The sequence below is a fragment of the Herpailurus yagouaroundi genome, unplaced genomic scaffold, assembly GCF_014898765.1.
Source record: "Herpailurus yagouaroundi ecotype Mexico unplaced genomic scaffold, PumYag 28, whole genome shotgun sequence".
Lineage (NCBI taxonomy): Eukaryota > Metazoa > Chordata > Mammalia > Carnivora > Felidae > Herpailurus > Herpailurus yagouaroundi.
In genome coordinates this window covers 36826342-36842997 of record NW_024412376.1, presented here as the reverse complement: position 1 = coordinate 36842997, position 16656 = coordinate 36826342, and the positions used below count along the sequence as shown (strand labels likewise).

General features: G+C 37.0%; 1 protein-coding gene across 9 annotated transcripts in view; it reads left to right on the top strand.

The window, feature by feature from the left end:
- The window catches only part of ARFIP1 (ARF interacting protein 1), a 126990-nt gene that overhangs the window by 49308 nt on the left and 61026 nt on the right, over positions 1-16656 (top strand). For all 9 annotated transcript variants that reach the window (XM_040472273.1, XM_040472236.1, XM_040472267.1 and 6 more), the window contains one exon: positions 16101-16209. In XM_040472273.1, coding sequence (XP_040328207.1) covers positions 16101-16209 — 109 coding nt within the window. The remainder of the gene's footprint in view (positions 1-16100; positions 16210-16656) is intronic.

The window sequence follows — 16656 nt, the reverse complement described above, 5'->3', positions numbered from 1 at the left end:
GTCTATGTACCTGTGGCCTTAAAATAGAGGAACTCACAGAATAGAGACTCTTTAAATTCTGGGCACACAAAGGAAATTTTCACTTCAGGTTTTAGTCTTTCTTGTGTTGGAAAATACTAAGACACACCTGCATAATAAGCTAATCACGTTACCATCATTAGACTCTAGCAATTACTTTATAAACTTCTGTTAATTCAAATAACTCATTATACCAAGATTTTAGTTAATGATTGCTTCATTTAATTTTGGTAACAGTCCTTTTGCAAACTTATTCTGCAGATAGTTATCGAGTATCTGCTGTGTATCGAGTATCTGCTGTGTATCACACTGTGGATATGGTAGTGAATAAAAATGACAAAAATACTGCCATCAGGGAGTTGATGTTCTAATAAACAGTCTAATGACTTTAGTCCAAGAAAATGCAGTACATACAAATGCTGCATTGTTTTGGATATTCACCTGCCACCTTAAGCCTGTTTCTTTTTCTTTTCTGTTGGTTTTGTTCTCTTTTGAGCTACCACTTACGCACAGTAAAACACAGATGTTAAGTATACAGCTCAATGGAAGCACCACACACATCAAGATGTAGAACATTTCCAGGACTTTAACTGGCCCCGTTTTGCCCCCTTCAAGGCAGTACACTGCCCTGTCTCCCAGAATAATCACTGCTACTCTGACTTTAGCATCACAGATTGCTTTGGACTATTCCTGAACTACAAATAAATGGAATCTTACAGTATGTACTCTTTTTTGACTGGCTTCACTCAGTGTTATTCCTGTGAAGTTTATTCAGTACTGTTGTTTATGGCAGTATTTCATTCTTTTTCACTGTGCTGTAGTTTTTCATTCTGTTAATATGTCACAATTTTGTATATCCATTCTTCAGTTGATGGATACCTAGGTTTCCAGTCTGTGGCTATTATGAATAAAGCTGTCGTGACCATTCTGGTGCAAGTCTTTTGGTGTACGTAATCACCTATTTCTATTGGGTATATACCCTAGTGTGGAATTGCTAGATACATGATGTTTGGCTTTGGTAGATACTGTCAACTAACTTGCCAAAGTGGTTCCAGCAGCAGGTAAGAGTTCTAGTTATTACACGTCCTTACCAATTCTTAGTATTGTCATGCCATTTAATTTTAGCGATTCTGGTGGAAGCATAATATTCATCTCTCTAATGACTAATGATGTTAAGTGTATTTTCATATTCTTATTGATCATTTGGATATTATCTTGCATGAAATCCTTTTTCAAGCCTTTTGCCCATTTTTCTATTGGGCGTGTGCCTTTTTCTAATTTTTTTACAGGAGTTCTTTATTCTGGATATAAGTCATTTGTTTGAATATGTGTATTTCACGTATTTTGTTCTAGTCAGTAGCTTGCTTTTGTACTCTATTAATGGTATCTTTTGATGAACAAAAGTTGCTAATTTTAATGAAGTCAAATTTATCTGTGTCATTTTAGTGATTTTTGTGCCCCTTTTGAGAAATCTTGGCCTATCCCAGTATCATGAAGATACTGTTTTCTTCTAAAAGGTTTTTTTTTAAGTTTATTTATTTATTTTGAGAGAGAGAGGGTGCACGTGGGGGAGAAACAAAGAGAGAGAGAGAGAGAAAGAATCCCAAGCAGGCTCTTAGCTGTCAGCACAGAACCCGACGCAGGGCTCAAACTCACAAACCTTGAGACCATGACCTTAGCTGAGATCAAGAGTCAGATGCTTAACCAACTGAGCCACCCAGACGCTCCCGAAAGTTTTTTTGTTTTGCTTCTCACACTTAGCTCTGTGATTCATCTTGAATTAAATTTTTGTGTAGTGTGATGCAGGTGCCAAGGTTCATTTTTTTTTTCCTCATGAGTATCTCACTGCTATTCACTGTTTATTGAAAAGACTGTCCTTTCTCCACTGGGAGCTTTTGCTGTCAATCAGGTGGCCATATATGTGTGGGGCTGTCTCTGGACTCTGTTTTATTTCTTTGTCTTTTTGTCTTTCTTTACAATAATACCACACTATGTTACTTAATTACTACACTAATTAAGTCTGGAACAAATATTATCTTTAACCTTAATAGCTGGTGGGTAATTCCTCCAGCTCTGTTCTTTTTCTGGGTTGCCTTATACTTAAACTTATTCATGACTCTTCACTTAACCTTATTTGCCTTTGAGTAGCACTGAAAAAAAATAGAGTCTTACTAGAGTGAAGTGATTTAAACCTTCAAATATCTCTATAAGCTCTTTGCTTATGCAGTCAAAGCCAATTGACTTGCTGCTTTGTGTCAAATTCTTTTTGGACATTTTCCTGCAGTGTTATTTCACTTCTCTTGGGTGGTAAAAGAAGAAAAAAAGATGTTCTCCTGGAGGCCTCCTTTTATTGGATGTGAACTTTACCTGGGAAAGGCTCCTCAAGAAGCAGTTAACCTGGAGCACCCAGGTGGCTCAGTCAGTTGAGTGTCCAACTCTTGACTTCGGCTTAGGTCATGATCCCAGGGTTGGGAGGTCGAGCCCTGCATTGGGCTCCACATTGAGTGTGGAGCCTGCTTGAGATTCATTCTCTCTCTCTCCCTCCCTCCCTCCCTTCCTTCCCTCCCCCTCTTCCCCGCTCACATGCAGTCTTTCTCTATCTAAAAATAAAAAATAAAAGTGCTCAGTTGGTTACGTGTCCGACTTCAGCTCAGGTCATGATCTCACGGTTCGTGGGTTCGAACCCCGCATCAGGCTCTGTGCTGTCAGCACAGAGCCTGCTTCAGATCCTCTGGCCCTCTCTCTCTGGCCCTCTCTGCTCTATCTCTTCCTCTCTCAAAAATAAATAAATATTTTAAAAATAAATAATTTAGAAATAAACAATATCTACTTCAAGTAGTATACCCCACTTCACCTCCCTAAAGAAATTCAACATGATAAAATTTCTGTATCTGCTCTTATTAAAAATATATGTATCACAGGAGTCTCTTATTTGATATGTTGAATTAAAATGAAATTGGCTGTGTGATTCCTTTCACCACAAGTGAAAATAATGTTTCAAAAGCAACTTTTGACCATTTTGAATAAATTATACTCAAGATCTTTTAGGCATATGTTTACTTCAGTTTTAGCATACTCCTTTGTTTTCCTGAGAAATAAAAGGGAAATTGCATTTAGCCTGAAATTCATGTTTATATTTTATTACTGATGAAAATTCATATGGAAAATAAGTGTTAAAATGTATTGTTTAGCGTTAGACTGTATTTTATAGACTAGTAAAGAGTTCTCATGTTAAACTGGATAATAACCAGAGTTTGCTCAAGTATTTTACTTATATACATCTTCCTTTTACACCTGTTTGTTGTTTAAAATCATATACTGGTTTTTATTTACGTTTATTTATTTTTGAGAGACAGAGAGAGACAGAGCGTGAGCAGGAGAGGGGGCAAAGAGAGAGGGAGACACAGAATCAGAAGCAGGATCCAGGCTGTGAGGTGTCAGCACAGAGCCTGACACGGGGCTCGAACCCACGAACCATGAGATCATGACCTGAGCTGAAGTCGGATGCTTAACCGACTGAGCCACCCAGGTGCCCCAAATACTGGTTTTTATTTAAAACTTAACTGCATGATGTACTCTAAAAAATACAGTCTTGTATAAAATTAAGATGGTGGTTTAAGTTGTTGTATCCTGGCTGACCAGTTGGTGTCACTGTGGCACAGGCAGTGAAACTAAATGTTTCTGTCCTGGCTTTTGTGTCTCATTGCAGAGGTTTCATTTTTCATTTGGTTTCCCCTCTTAGTCTGTCCTACAAGAGGCCCTGGTTAGACTCTAACTTAGCATTCACATTCTAATAGAGGTTATAATGAAAGAACTGGTCCTAGAAATCCCCTGGTAGCAACTTGACATATGTTAATATTTTGAGGTTTATTACTCTTTTTCTTAAGACAAGGAGCAACAATGATTTAGAGAGGATAGAATAAGAATCTTAGTATCATCACAGTTTTTTACAGCAAAAATATTTTTTTCTAAATAAAAATTCCTTTTTAAAGATTAGTAAAGTTTAATCTCTGAAGAATACAAATTATTCTTTGAGTTGTAAACTGCATATTATTTATAAATCTGTTAAAGTGCTGGTCAAAATATTAAAATTGTGAAATTCATGCCATGAATTAAAGAGAAGAAGCAAATATCAGTTCCGTGTAGTTGAAATTTCTTGTTAATTAAGTTATACTTGGCAGATAGGGAAACTACCTTAGTATATATCACTGAAACAAAATTTTTTCTGTGGTTGGCCCAAAACTAAAATCCATAATTTCAGTTTTTCCACCTATGGACCTTTTCCTCAAGAAAAATGTACATATATACAAAACTACCAAATTTTGCATTTAGTTCTAGGGAGTTTAGGACTCCCTAAACTGAAGCCTGCCTATGGATCCTTAGTTTCCTGGGTCTTAAAAACCCCCGGTCTACAAGTTTTGAGTTAAATCACAGGATTTTAGTTTAGAGATCCCTGAGTTCCACTGCTTTATTTTACAGTTGAGGAAAAGGGCCCTTGAGGTTGTGATGGAATTACCCAGATTACCTGGCTGTACCAAAGGCTTGTGTGATTTGATTGTAAGGAAGGTGAGGGCAAAAATGTTTCCATTCATTACCTTATCTACAGTGCTGCCACATAATAGATAATTGAGGCTTTCATTTAAATGTTTGGTGAATAAATGAGTAAATGAATAAACACATGTTAAAGCCAGGACTAGAAACATGTTTCTAGACTTTTGTGGAAGATGTACTGCTTTTGGACTTGATCTATCCATCTTGTGTCCTTAATTTCCCAACATGCATCATCGCTGTTGTTGTACTTGTTGTTGTTGTTGTTGTTGAAGTTTTGTGTATGTGGTCTTTGTTATTGTTGTTTCACTCTTTAATGCTTTTATTGAACTAAGTACTTTTTCCATTCCCCTGTACATATCAGTCTGGACAGTGAACTCTAGCAGTCTGGAGAAGATTTGGAAAGGAATATAAGAATAGGAGTTGTCAGAACACTGTTTTGGATAGATTTCCTCCCCTCCCCTCAGTGTTGTAACTGTCCATTTACTTATCTGTTTTTCCTAAGAGATTGAAATCACCTTTAGGGCAGCTTGTGTGCACACAGCACAGTTTATGATTCACAGTAGTTGCTCAATAAAGGAAGTGATTCCAGTATAAAGACTTAAAATTTAACATGTTTTCTACTTCAGCCATCCTACACTAGAGTTTGAATAGCATATGATGACCATTTGTCTCCGTGCTATATACTATTCAGTATAACATTTCTGCATTACTCACATCTGAAAAATTTAGGAGTTCTGTCAGTGGCAACATTGATTCGATGGAGACTTTCTCCAAAGACCAATTTTTACCAAATGTATAGCTTGGACCCTTTTAGAAGTATGGCAAATATTTTTCAAGGATCGTTTAACCCATGCAAATCTAGATTCATTTTTTTAAATTTTTTTAATGCTTTTTATTATTTTTTGAGAGAGAGAAAGAGAGAGAGACAGAGCATGAGCAGGGAGGGGCAGAGAGAGAGGGAGACACAGAATCCAAAGCAGGCTCCAGGCTCAGCTGTCAGCACAGAGCCTGGCATGGGGCTCAAACCCACAAACGGTGAGATCATGACCTGAGCCCAAGTCAGACGCTTAACTGACTGAGCCACCCAGGCGCCCCTAGATTCATTTTAATATTTACTTCAAAATATTAAAGTATTGAATATATTCTTAGTACTATTGCCACAAATTAAGTTTTAAAGTATGTGCATTATATAGAAGTCTATTAAATTAACTCTAGATTGGGATTTCTATTGAAAAAATATGAATAAATATAATTTTTAATGAGAGGCTGAAGCCTATCTTTCTTAATTATGACATATTGTGCCTAGAAGATAGATTCTGCCTCTGTTTATAAGCAAATGCTGTCATATTTTTTTTTTATTTCTAGAAGGAATTGTTTTGAATGTAGATGCGTATAAATATTCCCACGGTGATAAGCCTTTGAATGAATTCAGCATTCCCTTGGTGCAAGCTGGTATGTGATTTCATTCTTACCAGACTTCATTACTACTTAGAATCTAGACTAAGGGGACTTGGGGATGGGGATGAGGTCAAGGAGGTAGGCAGTAAACCATCAAAAGATAGTAATTCTGTAAGTTCTTGTTAAATGTTTGTGGAATGAATGAGAGAGGAGAGAGAGAGAGAGGAGACTGAGAATTGTATATGTGTGTGTAAAATGGAGAAAATGGATGAGTCATGTTTGCTAACTTGATCAAGTGGAATAACAGATACAGGAGCTTGTGACCACAAAGAGAGTTATTAGACTTAAAATTCCAGACGTGTTGCTTCCTGAGTGATGGCAAGTTCCCAAGAGTGGCCGTGGGAGTTCTGGTGGCTGAAGTAAAATGGGGCATGAAGGATGAAAGGCATTAGAGATGTAGAGGTTACTGCAATCTGAGACAGAAGAGTAGGTTGGAGTTACTGCGTTAGTCTAGTAGATCTTTTATTTGTCCTCACACTTTTTTTGGCCCTTTGTCCCCTACAGATTACCAAACCTGTATCAAACTACCAACTTCAGGCTTCCTACAAGTATACTAAGGGAAAAAAAAATCATACACTTTGACAGATTGTTAATACTACAACCCATTATTCTGTATCAACATAGGTAGGCAAGCTCATGCAATAGATTTTATTTCATTTTAAGTAATTGATACTTTGTATTAAAAAAAGTTAAGCAACAGACTACATACCGTGACATTATACATTGTTTTTTTGATGAGCTATGAAAACTCAGCTTGGACCTTATATTTCAGTTTGGAAAGAATTGCAGACTGAACAAGGAATCATTGCATTTTCTGAAACTGCCCAATGGCATGCAAAAGGTTGGGAACACCGAGAATAATGGTGAGAATTAAGGATAGAGCAGAAGGCCCTCAATAAATATTTGGGATTAACTAGAAAGAAGATAGATGACAATGTTAAGGTGGATAAGAGGGCAATGAGGTAGTGTGGCCCACAGGAAATGCGGGATGGGAGTCCGTGTATTACACAAGTATGGAAAAACTGTTCTACGTAACAGAGTTCCTCAAAATGTAGACAAAGAATTACCTGCATCAGAATCACGTGGCTTATTTGTTTGAAATTCTGGTGCCTGGACTTCGCACTCCAACATCATGAGATCACAATGGACAGCTGAGAAGAATCTGAATTTTAATACGGTCTCACGTGGTTCTTACGCAAACTAAAGTTTGAGAACTGGTAGTTTAGAAGTACCAGCAGAAAGCTGAGAAAATGCTAACCCTGCCTTTTACTCACTTGATAAGTAGCATGTTGGAGAATAATCAGCTTTGACTTGAAGTAATCGTGGAGAGGCAGAGAGGCCACTATGAAGATGTTAAGGATGTTGAAATATGTTTATAGTAGGATTGGGATGTGGAGATCTGTTCGAATAATAGCTTTGCTTCTGGTGGATACTCTTTATAGGCAGCTGTTAAAAACAACAAAGGGGATTTTAAATTACCAAAATTCATAGAACATTTCACAGAAATTTTTCAATTTGTTTCTTTAAAAATTATGTAAATGTTTTGGAAGGTTTTATACATTTTGAGGGATGAGATAAGATGCATAAATTGAGAAAATTGCTAGTAAATGAATATATTGGTGTTAAGTCTACTAGCCGCTAGGAATGAATACTAAAGGGGAACAAGATAGATAAGCATCCTGATCTTTAGAAAGCTTTTACAGTCTGCAGGAAGAGAGAATATAGAAATTAATTAATTTACAAATTAATTTTATTCCTTTAATGTTTATTTTGAGAAAGAGAGCGCGCACGTGTGCGGTCATGCAAGATGGGGAGGGGCAGAGAGAGGGAGAGAGAATCCCAAGCAGGCTTTGCACTGTCAGGGCAGAGCCCAACATGGACTTCATCCCACGAACCATGACATTGTGACCTGAGCCGAAATCAAGAGTCAGGTGCTCAACCAGTTGAGCCACCCAGGCACCCCCACAAATTAATTTTAATATCATGTGAAAAGTAATATACTAGTCCAAGTATAGCATGGTCTGAGAACTGATAGGAAGAGTATGGGAAGATTACCTGAGGAATTGCTAGGCAAGCTGAATCTGAAGGATGAGCTGGCCAAATGAAAAGTGAAGGGTGTTCCCATCAGAGGCAACTAGAATGAGCTGAAAAGTGTGTAAAACTGCAGAATTGAAAATTTGCTGTTGTTGAAGTGGAGACTGTGGGGCCAGATGTGTGAGAAATGAGGCTAGAGAGTTAAGTAGAGACCAGATCCTGCAACACCTTAAAATCATGTTGAGGAGTTTGGGATTTTACCTAAAAGGCAACGGGGGGAGGGGCACTAAAGGACATAAAAATGGAAGTATCTCAATCAGATTCACATTTTTAAAAAAATTTTTTAATGTTTATTTTTATTTTTGAGAGAGAAAGAGACGGACAGAAAGAGACAGGTGAGCGGGGGGAGGGGCAGAGAGAGAGGGAGACACAGAATCCGAAACAGGCTCCAGGCGCTGCCCTGTCAGTACAGAGCCCGATGCAGGGTTCAAACTCAGAGACCACGAGATCGTGTCTGAGCCGAAGTCAGATACTTAGCCGGCTGGGTCACCCAGGTGCCCACAGAGTCACATTCAAGAAAGCTATCTCTGTCTACAGCTTGAAGAATGAATTTCAGGGGTGCCAAGACTAGAGACACAGGAGATGGATCGGTTAGGTCGCCAAGGGAAGTAGAGAAGTTAGATGTAAGACTTTTCTCTTGTGGAGAAGCTAGAAGCAGTAAGGAAAACCAAGCCATTTTCACAGAAGTAGATGGAGGAAAATTGGGAGAATGTAGTGTAAGGAAACTGAGGGAGAAGAGAGTTCACGTAATTTATAGACTACTTGGAGAATCCTTACAGATTGTTGGTGGTTACAGTACACACTTCAGAGAATCACTCCTTTATTCAAGATTTCCCCTTCTTGAGAAGAGAGGAGGATTAATTAGTCTCTAGTTCTGCTTATCTGTTGTAGTGTTGTGCATCTTATTAACGATGTGTGTTTTAGAGCAAGTTTGCTAAACATTTTGTGTTCTTTATATATTGGTTTTGCACTAACTTCAGTTCAAAAGTAGATCACCAAACTAAGTTATAAATTCTAAAGTTATGTTTTTAATCTCATTCCTGTTCTTACCTCTGTGAAAATATGCAAAATGAAGGCAAGTTATTTTGGAGGAAAATTAGCATCCCTTCACAGCTTTAGGGAAGCTGTTACTACAGATACTATTTTGTATCCTCTCAGAAGGACTTGAAACATACATGAAACGTTTTTGCCAAAAGCATTCTATTTTGTTTCAGCTTAATTGTTTGAAAATTTATTTTTAAAAAGTATTAAATGCTGAGTATTATCCTAGTGCTTGAACAGAAAGTTAACTTTGGGTTTATTCCATTTTATTGCGTACTTGTTAAGCATGACTCTGCTAAGTCCTAAACTTTGAATTGAATGTCAGTGACATAAAAATGCAAATTAGGGATTTTATGTTGTTGGTTATAGTGGGCTCATTGTCTCTGAGATACATTCTGGAAGCCATAGGGGTAAATGCAGTAGCAGACATTTGAATAGTTATTAAGCTATGTAAGACACTTTTAAAAAGAATTAAAGATCATGTAAAGGCACATTTTAAGTTTTTGTGAATTATGAGGCTAAACTATATTACCTAAAGAGTGTGTATTTTATAAAAAACAAAAACAAGTCAACAAACACATAAAATACTTACGTGTGTTATCTTACAAGTCATACATTCCCCTCACATAACCCATATTATTTTGTGTTGCATTCAGCTGCTGGACAACTATCAAAATGATAATTCTGTTCTGAATCTGAACGGACCCATTTGTACCACTTTTGGTTAGGCTCCTTTTGTTAGTGACAGTTTAGGCTTAGGAAGACCTTAGTGCTTTTCAGATTTTACAGCTGTTTTACATAAAGGTTTTTTCTGGAAGAATTTTTGTTTGTTGAGTAAAGGACCCCTGGGAGATCATTGGGAGGGGTCTGAGTGAGATGTAATATCTTCAGACAACCAGGAGTTTCTTCTAGAGGCCATGCCTGACAAGATGGGAGACATCCCTGTACCTTCTTGAAAATTTAGGTAATCTGAGATATCCATCATGTTTACTGTTTAACCTCTTACCAACTACTACTACACTGTATCTCTCTACTGGGAATTTACACAATACTTTGGGACAGGACATATGATTAAAATGAGTAATGTTCTTTCAGATAAGTTCCAAGAATACAGCAAACACAGTTGTCCTGTACCTACTGTATGCCATTTTTATTTTGTTTGCATGCATTTTTTTATTCCTCATATTTTGAGGGATGTCCTCGATACTTATTTTCTTAGCGAGAGCTAAAAGCTGTCAAGACTTTGAGCAAGGCAACATTCAAGGAAACCATTCCAAAAATAGTTGAGCTTAATGACCAAACTTGCAAAGTTTAAAAAATGTCTTGGTAGTTTGGCAGTATTTATTTTGTAAGTGATAGATTTGTCTTTCAGAGAGAAAAGATCGTCTGGTTTTAATGTAAATATTAATAAAAGGATCATTAATATTTAAAAATATTAGAAACCACTGGGGGCATCTGGGTGGTTCAGTCTGCTAAGTGTTCAATTTCGGCTTCAGGTTATGATCTTATGGTTTGTGACTTAAAGCCCTGCATCGGCTTGTGCTGACAGTGCCTGCCTGCCTGGGATTCTCTCTTTCTGCCCCTCCCCCACTCACATGTGCCTGCTTTCTCTCAAAAATAAATAAATAAACTTTTTTTTAAAACCTAGAAATTGCTGATTTAGTATATTAAAAAATAAACTGGAACGATAATTTATTCCATGAAATGAACACTCAGATTTGGTTTAAAAATGAGAAGTAGATAAAACTGAGTGTAATTATTTTTCTTTTTAATTCTAAGTACTCTTCAAAACAATATTCAGATGAAAAGAATATTGTCCTGTGATGAGGTTTTAAGTGGCATTAGTAAAAGGGAAAAGGAACGAAAGAGCTCATTTCTTTTGTGCTATTAGGAAATTACAAGTTGAAAATGTATTTGCATTAGTGTTTAAACTTCAGATTCTGAAATTGTGATTTTTAAAAGGTATTTCTTTAAATCTTTTTGAAAACAATAGGAGCTAATGAATTCTAAGTCTCTAACAAATTGCGTGTAGCTCTTTAAATTTACTCTACATGACAGTTAATATTGTTTCTTGAAGCCTAGCCCTAACTATATTGCTGGTTAGTAACTAAATGACACATTTTTGTGTCCCAGTTTTTTCATCTGAGAAATAGTAGTAATAGTACCAATTGCTTGATCATTTTTACGGTCCTGCACCGTCATGCGGAGAGAGGACTGCTTGTACGTTAAAGTGATTAGAACAATTCCTAGCACATAGGAAGTGTTCACGAAATGTTTTTCACTCTAATTATTAGCAATAGCATTAATTAGTTATAAAGATGATTGCAGTAGGGGAGAGGGATGGCTAACATTAACTGAGTGCCTAAAAATATGTACGAGGTGCTTTGCTTATATTGTCTCACATAAGTTTTCATAGAACTCTGAGGTAATTTTTAGCTTCTTTTTACAGCTGAGCAAACAGGGACTAACAAAGTTTTTAAGCACTTGCCCAGGGTCATATAGCCCCTTAATAGGAAAGCTGGTCTGTCTGAATTATCTTTCCAGGTCTTTCATGTTTCTAGTAATAGTTGGTTCTTGATGAGACTGTGACAATCTTTAAAAAGTAATTTAAGGGTCTTTGCTCTTGATAAACATCTTTAAAATATGCTGTACAAAATTCAAAAGATAATTCCATGAGGGATTCTAATTAGGGTGGAGAAAGCAAGGTTAAATCTTTGTGGCTTGCTTGTATTTATTATTGTGTTATTGTGCTGTTTTTTTAATGTTTATTATTTTTTGTTTGTCCCCATAACGATTACAAATAAGATTTTTAAAATTAAAAAAAATTGTTCTAGTTTTGCTTGGATAACAAATTATTGGAGTAGGCACCTTTTTTTAAGGCCAATTCAAAGAGATGTCCCTGGTAAAACTGATGTTAATTAGTTTTCTATTTGGGGGTAGACCTGTCACTTTCATTGGATTACCGAACAGTTTCTTTTGGTCTTGCTAATGAATCTTGGTTTGGTTTAGTTTGGTTTAGTTTGATTTGGGGGGGTTTGGGGTAGAAATTGGCAAACTGATCCTATGTAAATGCAAGGGATCCAGAATAGCTAAAAGGGTCTTGAAAACGGTGAACAGACTTTTAGGACTCACTGGTTTTAAAATTTACTACAAAGCTACAATAATCAAAACAGGTTGGGACTGGCATAAGGAGACATAGGTGAGTGGAGCAGAACTGAGAGTACAGAAACAGATCTCTACATTCATAGTCAGTTGAGTTTCAGCAAGGGTGCCAGGAATTTTCAGTGAGGAGAGGATAGTGTTCAACAAATGGTGCTAGGACAACTGGATATCCATATGCAGAGAATGAAACTGGACATGGACCTCACACCATGCTCAAAAATTAATTCCAGGGGCGCCTGCCTGGCTCAGTGGAGCGTGTGACGCTTGATCTTGGGGTTGTGAGTTTGAGCCCCATGTTGGGTCTGTAGAGATTGCTTAAGCATAAAATTCTTTTAAAAAAAGGAACCTCGGGGCGCCTGGGTGGCGCAGTCGGTTAAGCGTCCGACTTCAGCCAGGTCACGATCTCGCGGTCCGTGAGTTCGAGCCCCGCGTCGGGCTCTGGGCTGATGGCTCGGAGCCTGGAGCCTGTTTCCGATTCTGTGTCTCCCTCTCTCTCTGCCCCTCGCCCGTTCATGCTCTGTCTCTCTCTGTCCCAAAAATAAATACAAACGTTGGAAAAAAAATTTTTTTAAAAAGGAACCTCAAAATTGATCAAAGATTTAAATATAAGAGGTGAAACTATAAAATCCTTAGAAGAAAAAACAGGTATAACTCTCTGACTTTGAATTAGGTACTTTAGTTTCTTAGGTAGAACACCAAAAGCACAAGCAACAAAAGAAAAAAATAGATAAACTGGACTTAATAAAAATGTAAAACTTTTATGCTTCAAAGAACACCATGAAAAAACTAAAAAGGCAGCCCACAGAATGGGGAAAAATACTTACAAATCATATATCTGATAAGGGAATTGTGTCTTAAAACTCACATGGCTCACTCACTCACACTTCTTTGAGGAATCTGCCCACATTTTACTACCCCCGAGAGACCTTCCCTCAATACCCAACCCAAAGTAGCACCCTTTTCCCTGTCACTCTGTATCCCTTTTATCCTGCCTTGAAAAGAAACATACTGATTTACTACTTGTTACTTAACAGCACTCCTTACACGGCATGCATTTATTTGTTTACTATGGGGCTAGTCTTCCTTCCTCCCCCCATGAGAGTCAGATTTGGACAGAGACTGTTTCCTACACCGCTCCATCTGTAGTGTCTAGAGCAGTGACTGTCATTGGTGTTCAGTAAATGTTGTGACAATGAATAAATAAATCCTTTATGTTCCAGAGCTCATGCAGAACTTTCTCTTTCCCTATTTGGTTCTCATGGATTGAGTGCCTCTTCTTAATTCCTCTGATACCTGTTGTCTTTACTTTGGCGACAAGTTCAACTTGTACATTAATATTTGTATATCTTGTCTCTCCAATGAGGCAAGGGCTGTACCTTACCTTTTTCTTTGTCCAGAAAGTCTAACATACAGCAAGAGGAAGCAGATGCTCATTAAATTAAATTTTAAAGTTAACCTGTTGCTGTAGCAGCTTCTTAATCTATATGGTGTTGAGTCACAAGTCCTTTAGTTCATTCAACAAATTCATTTATTCATTTGACAATATTTATTAAACATCTCCTACATCCCAGGTGCTATTTCAGGTGCTAAAAATACAGCAGTAAACAAACTAGGCAACATCCCTGTTCTAGTGAAACTTACAGCATATAGAAAGAGGAGGTAAAAATAAACACAAATACACGTAATATGTTACCGAGTGATAACTGCTCTCAGGAGGATAAAATAGAGGAAGCAGAATAGGGAGTTCCAGTGTGAGGTTGTGAGAGTTGCTCAAAGGGGAAAGCCTCTCTACCTAAAGGAGCAAGCCCTGTAGATGTCAGGTACAAGAAAGCATTCAGGAAAAAAAACCAGAAGTACAGGGCCCTGAAACAAAGATAGGTTTATTGTTTTTGAAGGAACTGTGTGGCTGTAAGACTGAGGCTGGTAGGAGATGAAGTCAAATCCTGCAATCCCTTGAGAACATTTAATAGTCTGGGTTTTACATTAGGTGAGATAGGAGGCTATTGGAGAGTTTTTGTATAGGGGCTAATTTTGGTTGATGTGTGCAGTTAGAGGTGTGTGTCTTGGATAGAAGCAGGGAAACCAGTTGAGAGGCTCTCAGAGTATCCAGGCGAAATATGATTCTAGCTTAGACCGGAGTTGTGGCAGTGGAGGTGGTGAGAATTGCTTTCATCCTGAATGTATTTTGAGAGTAGATCGGATAGAATCTGCTTAATGGTTTGGATACGGACTTGAGAGAAAGAGTCGAAGATGACTCCGAAGATTTTGGTGGTAGAGATGCTGTTTAACTGAAAGGTGGGAAAATAAAGATGCCATTATTTTGTTTTGTCTGTTGGGGATTTACTGTGGAATCAGTCAGTTTGAGACATATCAAGTTTGAAATGCCTACTTAATATCCAAGTTGAAATCAAAGTATGTGATCAGATATATAGGAGTTAAAGAGGGAGGCCCAGGTAAGACACCTAAATTTGGGAGTTGTCAATGTATAGATGGTTTTCAAAGCCAGAAGGATCAATACAGTCACCCAAGAAGAGACTATAGGAGAAGAAGTCCTCTGACTGAACCCTGGGACGCTCCAGAATTTGGAGGAGATGAGGAGGAATCCGCAAAGGAGACAATAGAACATGACAGATGTTGTATGAGGAAAATCAGGAGTATCTGAAGCTACCTGAGGTGTTGAAAGTACCACAGGAGAGGACAGTTACTTGTGTCAAATTACCTGTTTGATAAATGGTAAATGATAAATTTGATCAATCAAATGTTTGATGAGATGAGAATCGACCTCATTATTTATTAATTCATGGCCCATCACACCAATCAAATAATTGCCTAGACAAAATTAATGAGCTTCTCAAGAAAACCCCTCTCAACAACATGCCAGTTATGAGAGATTGTATCTGTTAAATTTTGACTTTGCCAGTTAGAAAATTCAAAATGTTAGTTCTCAGTTTTCAAATTATAACTACATTATATGTGATATGGTACTGTATTAAAGATTTCAAAAGACATTTATGTTTTAGTGCATCATTTGTCATTATCGTGGGAAACCAGTGGAATCCATTCATAGACTGATTATGAAAATTGGGTAATTCCTCATATCCAAGCCAGACGAAATAAAGAAATTTTGGTCATCTGTATTTCTTGGCTTTCTCTCTCTCCTTTTTTTTTAAACTGTAAGACTGAATGTGGAATATTGTATTTGTTACAGCTAGCTTCCAATTATAAGCCAATCTGCAGTTGGATTGACTAATGTCAGTATTTAACATAAAATGAATAGCAGAAGATTTCTTTTTCCCCACCCTGATTGAAATCCAAAAAGCCTTGCTTATTACCTAGCTAACCTTGAAATCAAAGGAAAATTAATATCGCAAGTGAATAATTTGTTTATATTGACCAGGCTCATGATTGTATTAGACATCAGTTAGTTTTTACATAATAGTGACTTTTTAGTCATCTTAATTCTGTCCTTTAAAATGATTTTTCTGATGTATCAGTAGCTTAGAAATTTGAAAATTGAATTTTGATATCTGCCTGTTGCTTAATTCTAGAATAACAAATATTTTGTATTTGACATTCACTATACCTCTTAATAGCAAATCTTGCTGAATTTGCTGCTGGTTATACATCATTATAGAATGCTACGACAGCATGAGAGAATACCAGATACAGAGAAAAAGATAGTTGAAGATGTGATTAAAAGGGCACCATTATGCTGAACTGCTACATGGTGTGAGATTTTTTATGAAGATTTTCTCTTTTATTCAAATGTTGCCAAGGATCTGAAGCGTTCATTACCAGCTGGACTTGGTCTCTCAGAAACCCAAATTACATCTCATGGCTTTGACAGTACCAAAGAGGGGGTTATTGAAGCAGGAGCATTTCAAGGTAAGAGCCCATGTATTTTTAAAGATGGCTGGGGTGGAGGATGGGAGAAGTGCATCAAAAGCAACCTTCATTCATAAACCATAGTAAAGTCATTTAATTCTGTGACAAAACACTGATTTTATAAGCATAATCTGTTTCTCTTCAATTTAAACAATCTAGGAATTGTCTTAGTAGTCTTCTTTATATAAATAAATCAATATGCATAATTTCACTGATTATTAAAGGATTGGTTTTAGAATATTAAAGTACTCAAAAAGTTATATCCAAAATGCAGATTTAAACTATTTTAGCTTTTAACTACAAAATTTATAGCAATAAGTCAATGTTTTGTATAAGTACGTATTTCCTATTTCAAAGCAATTAGAAAAATAACTTTTATTTTTCCTATTTTACATTCCATATAAGAGGTCTCCAAAACCACCCTCAGAGTCAGTAATTTGCTAAGAG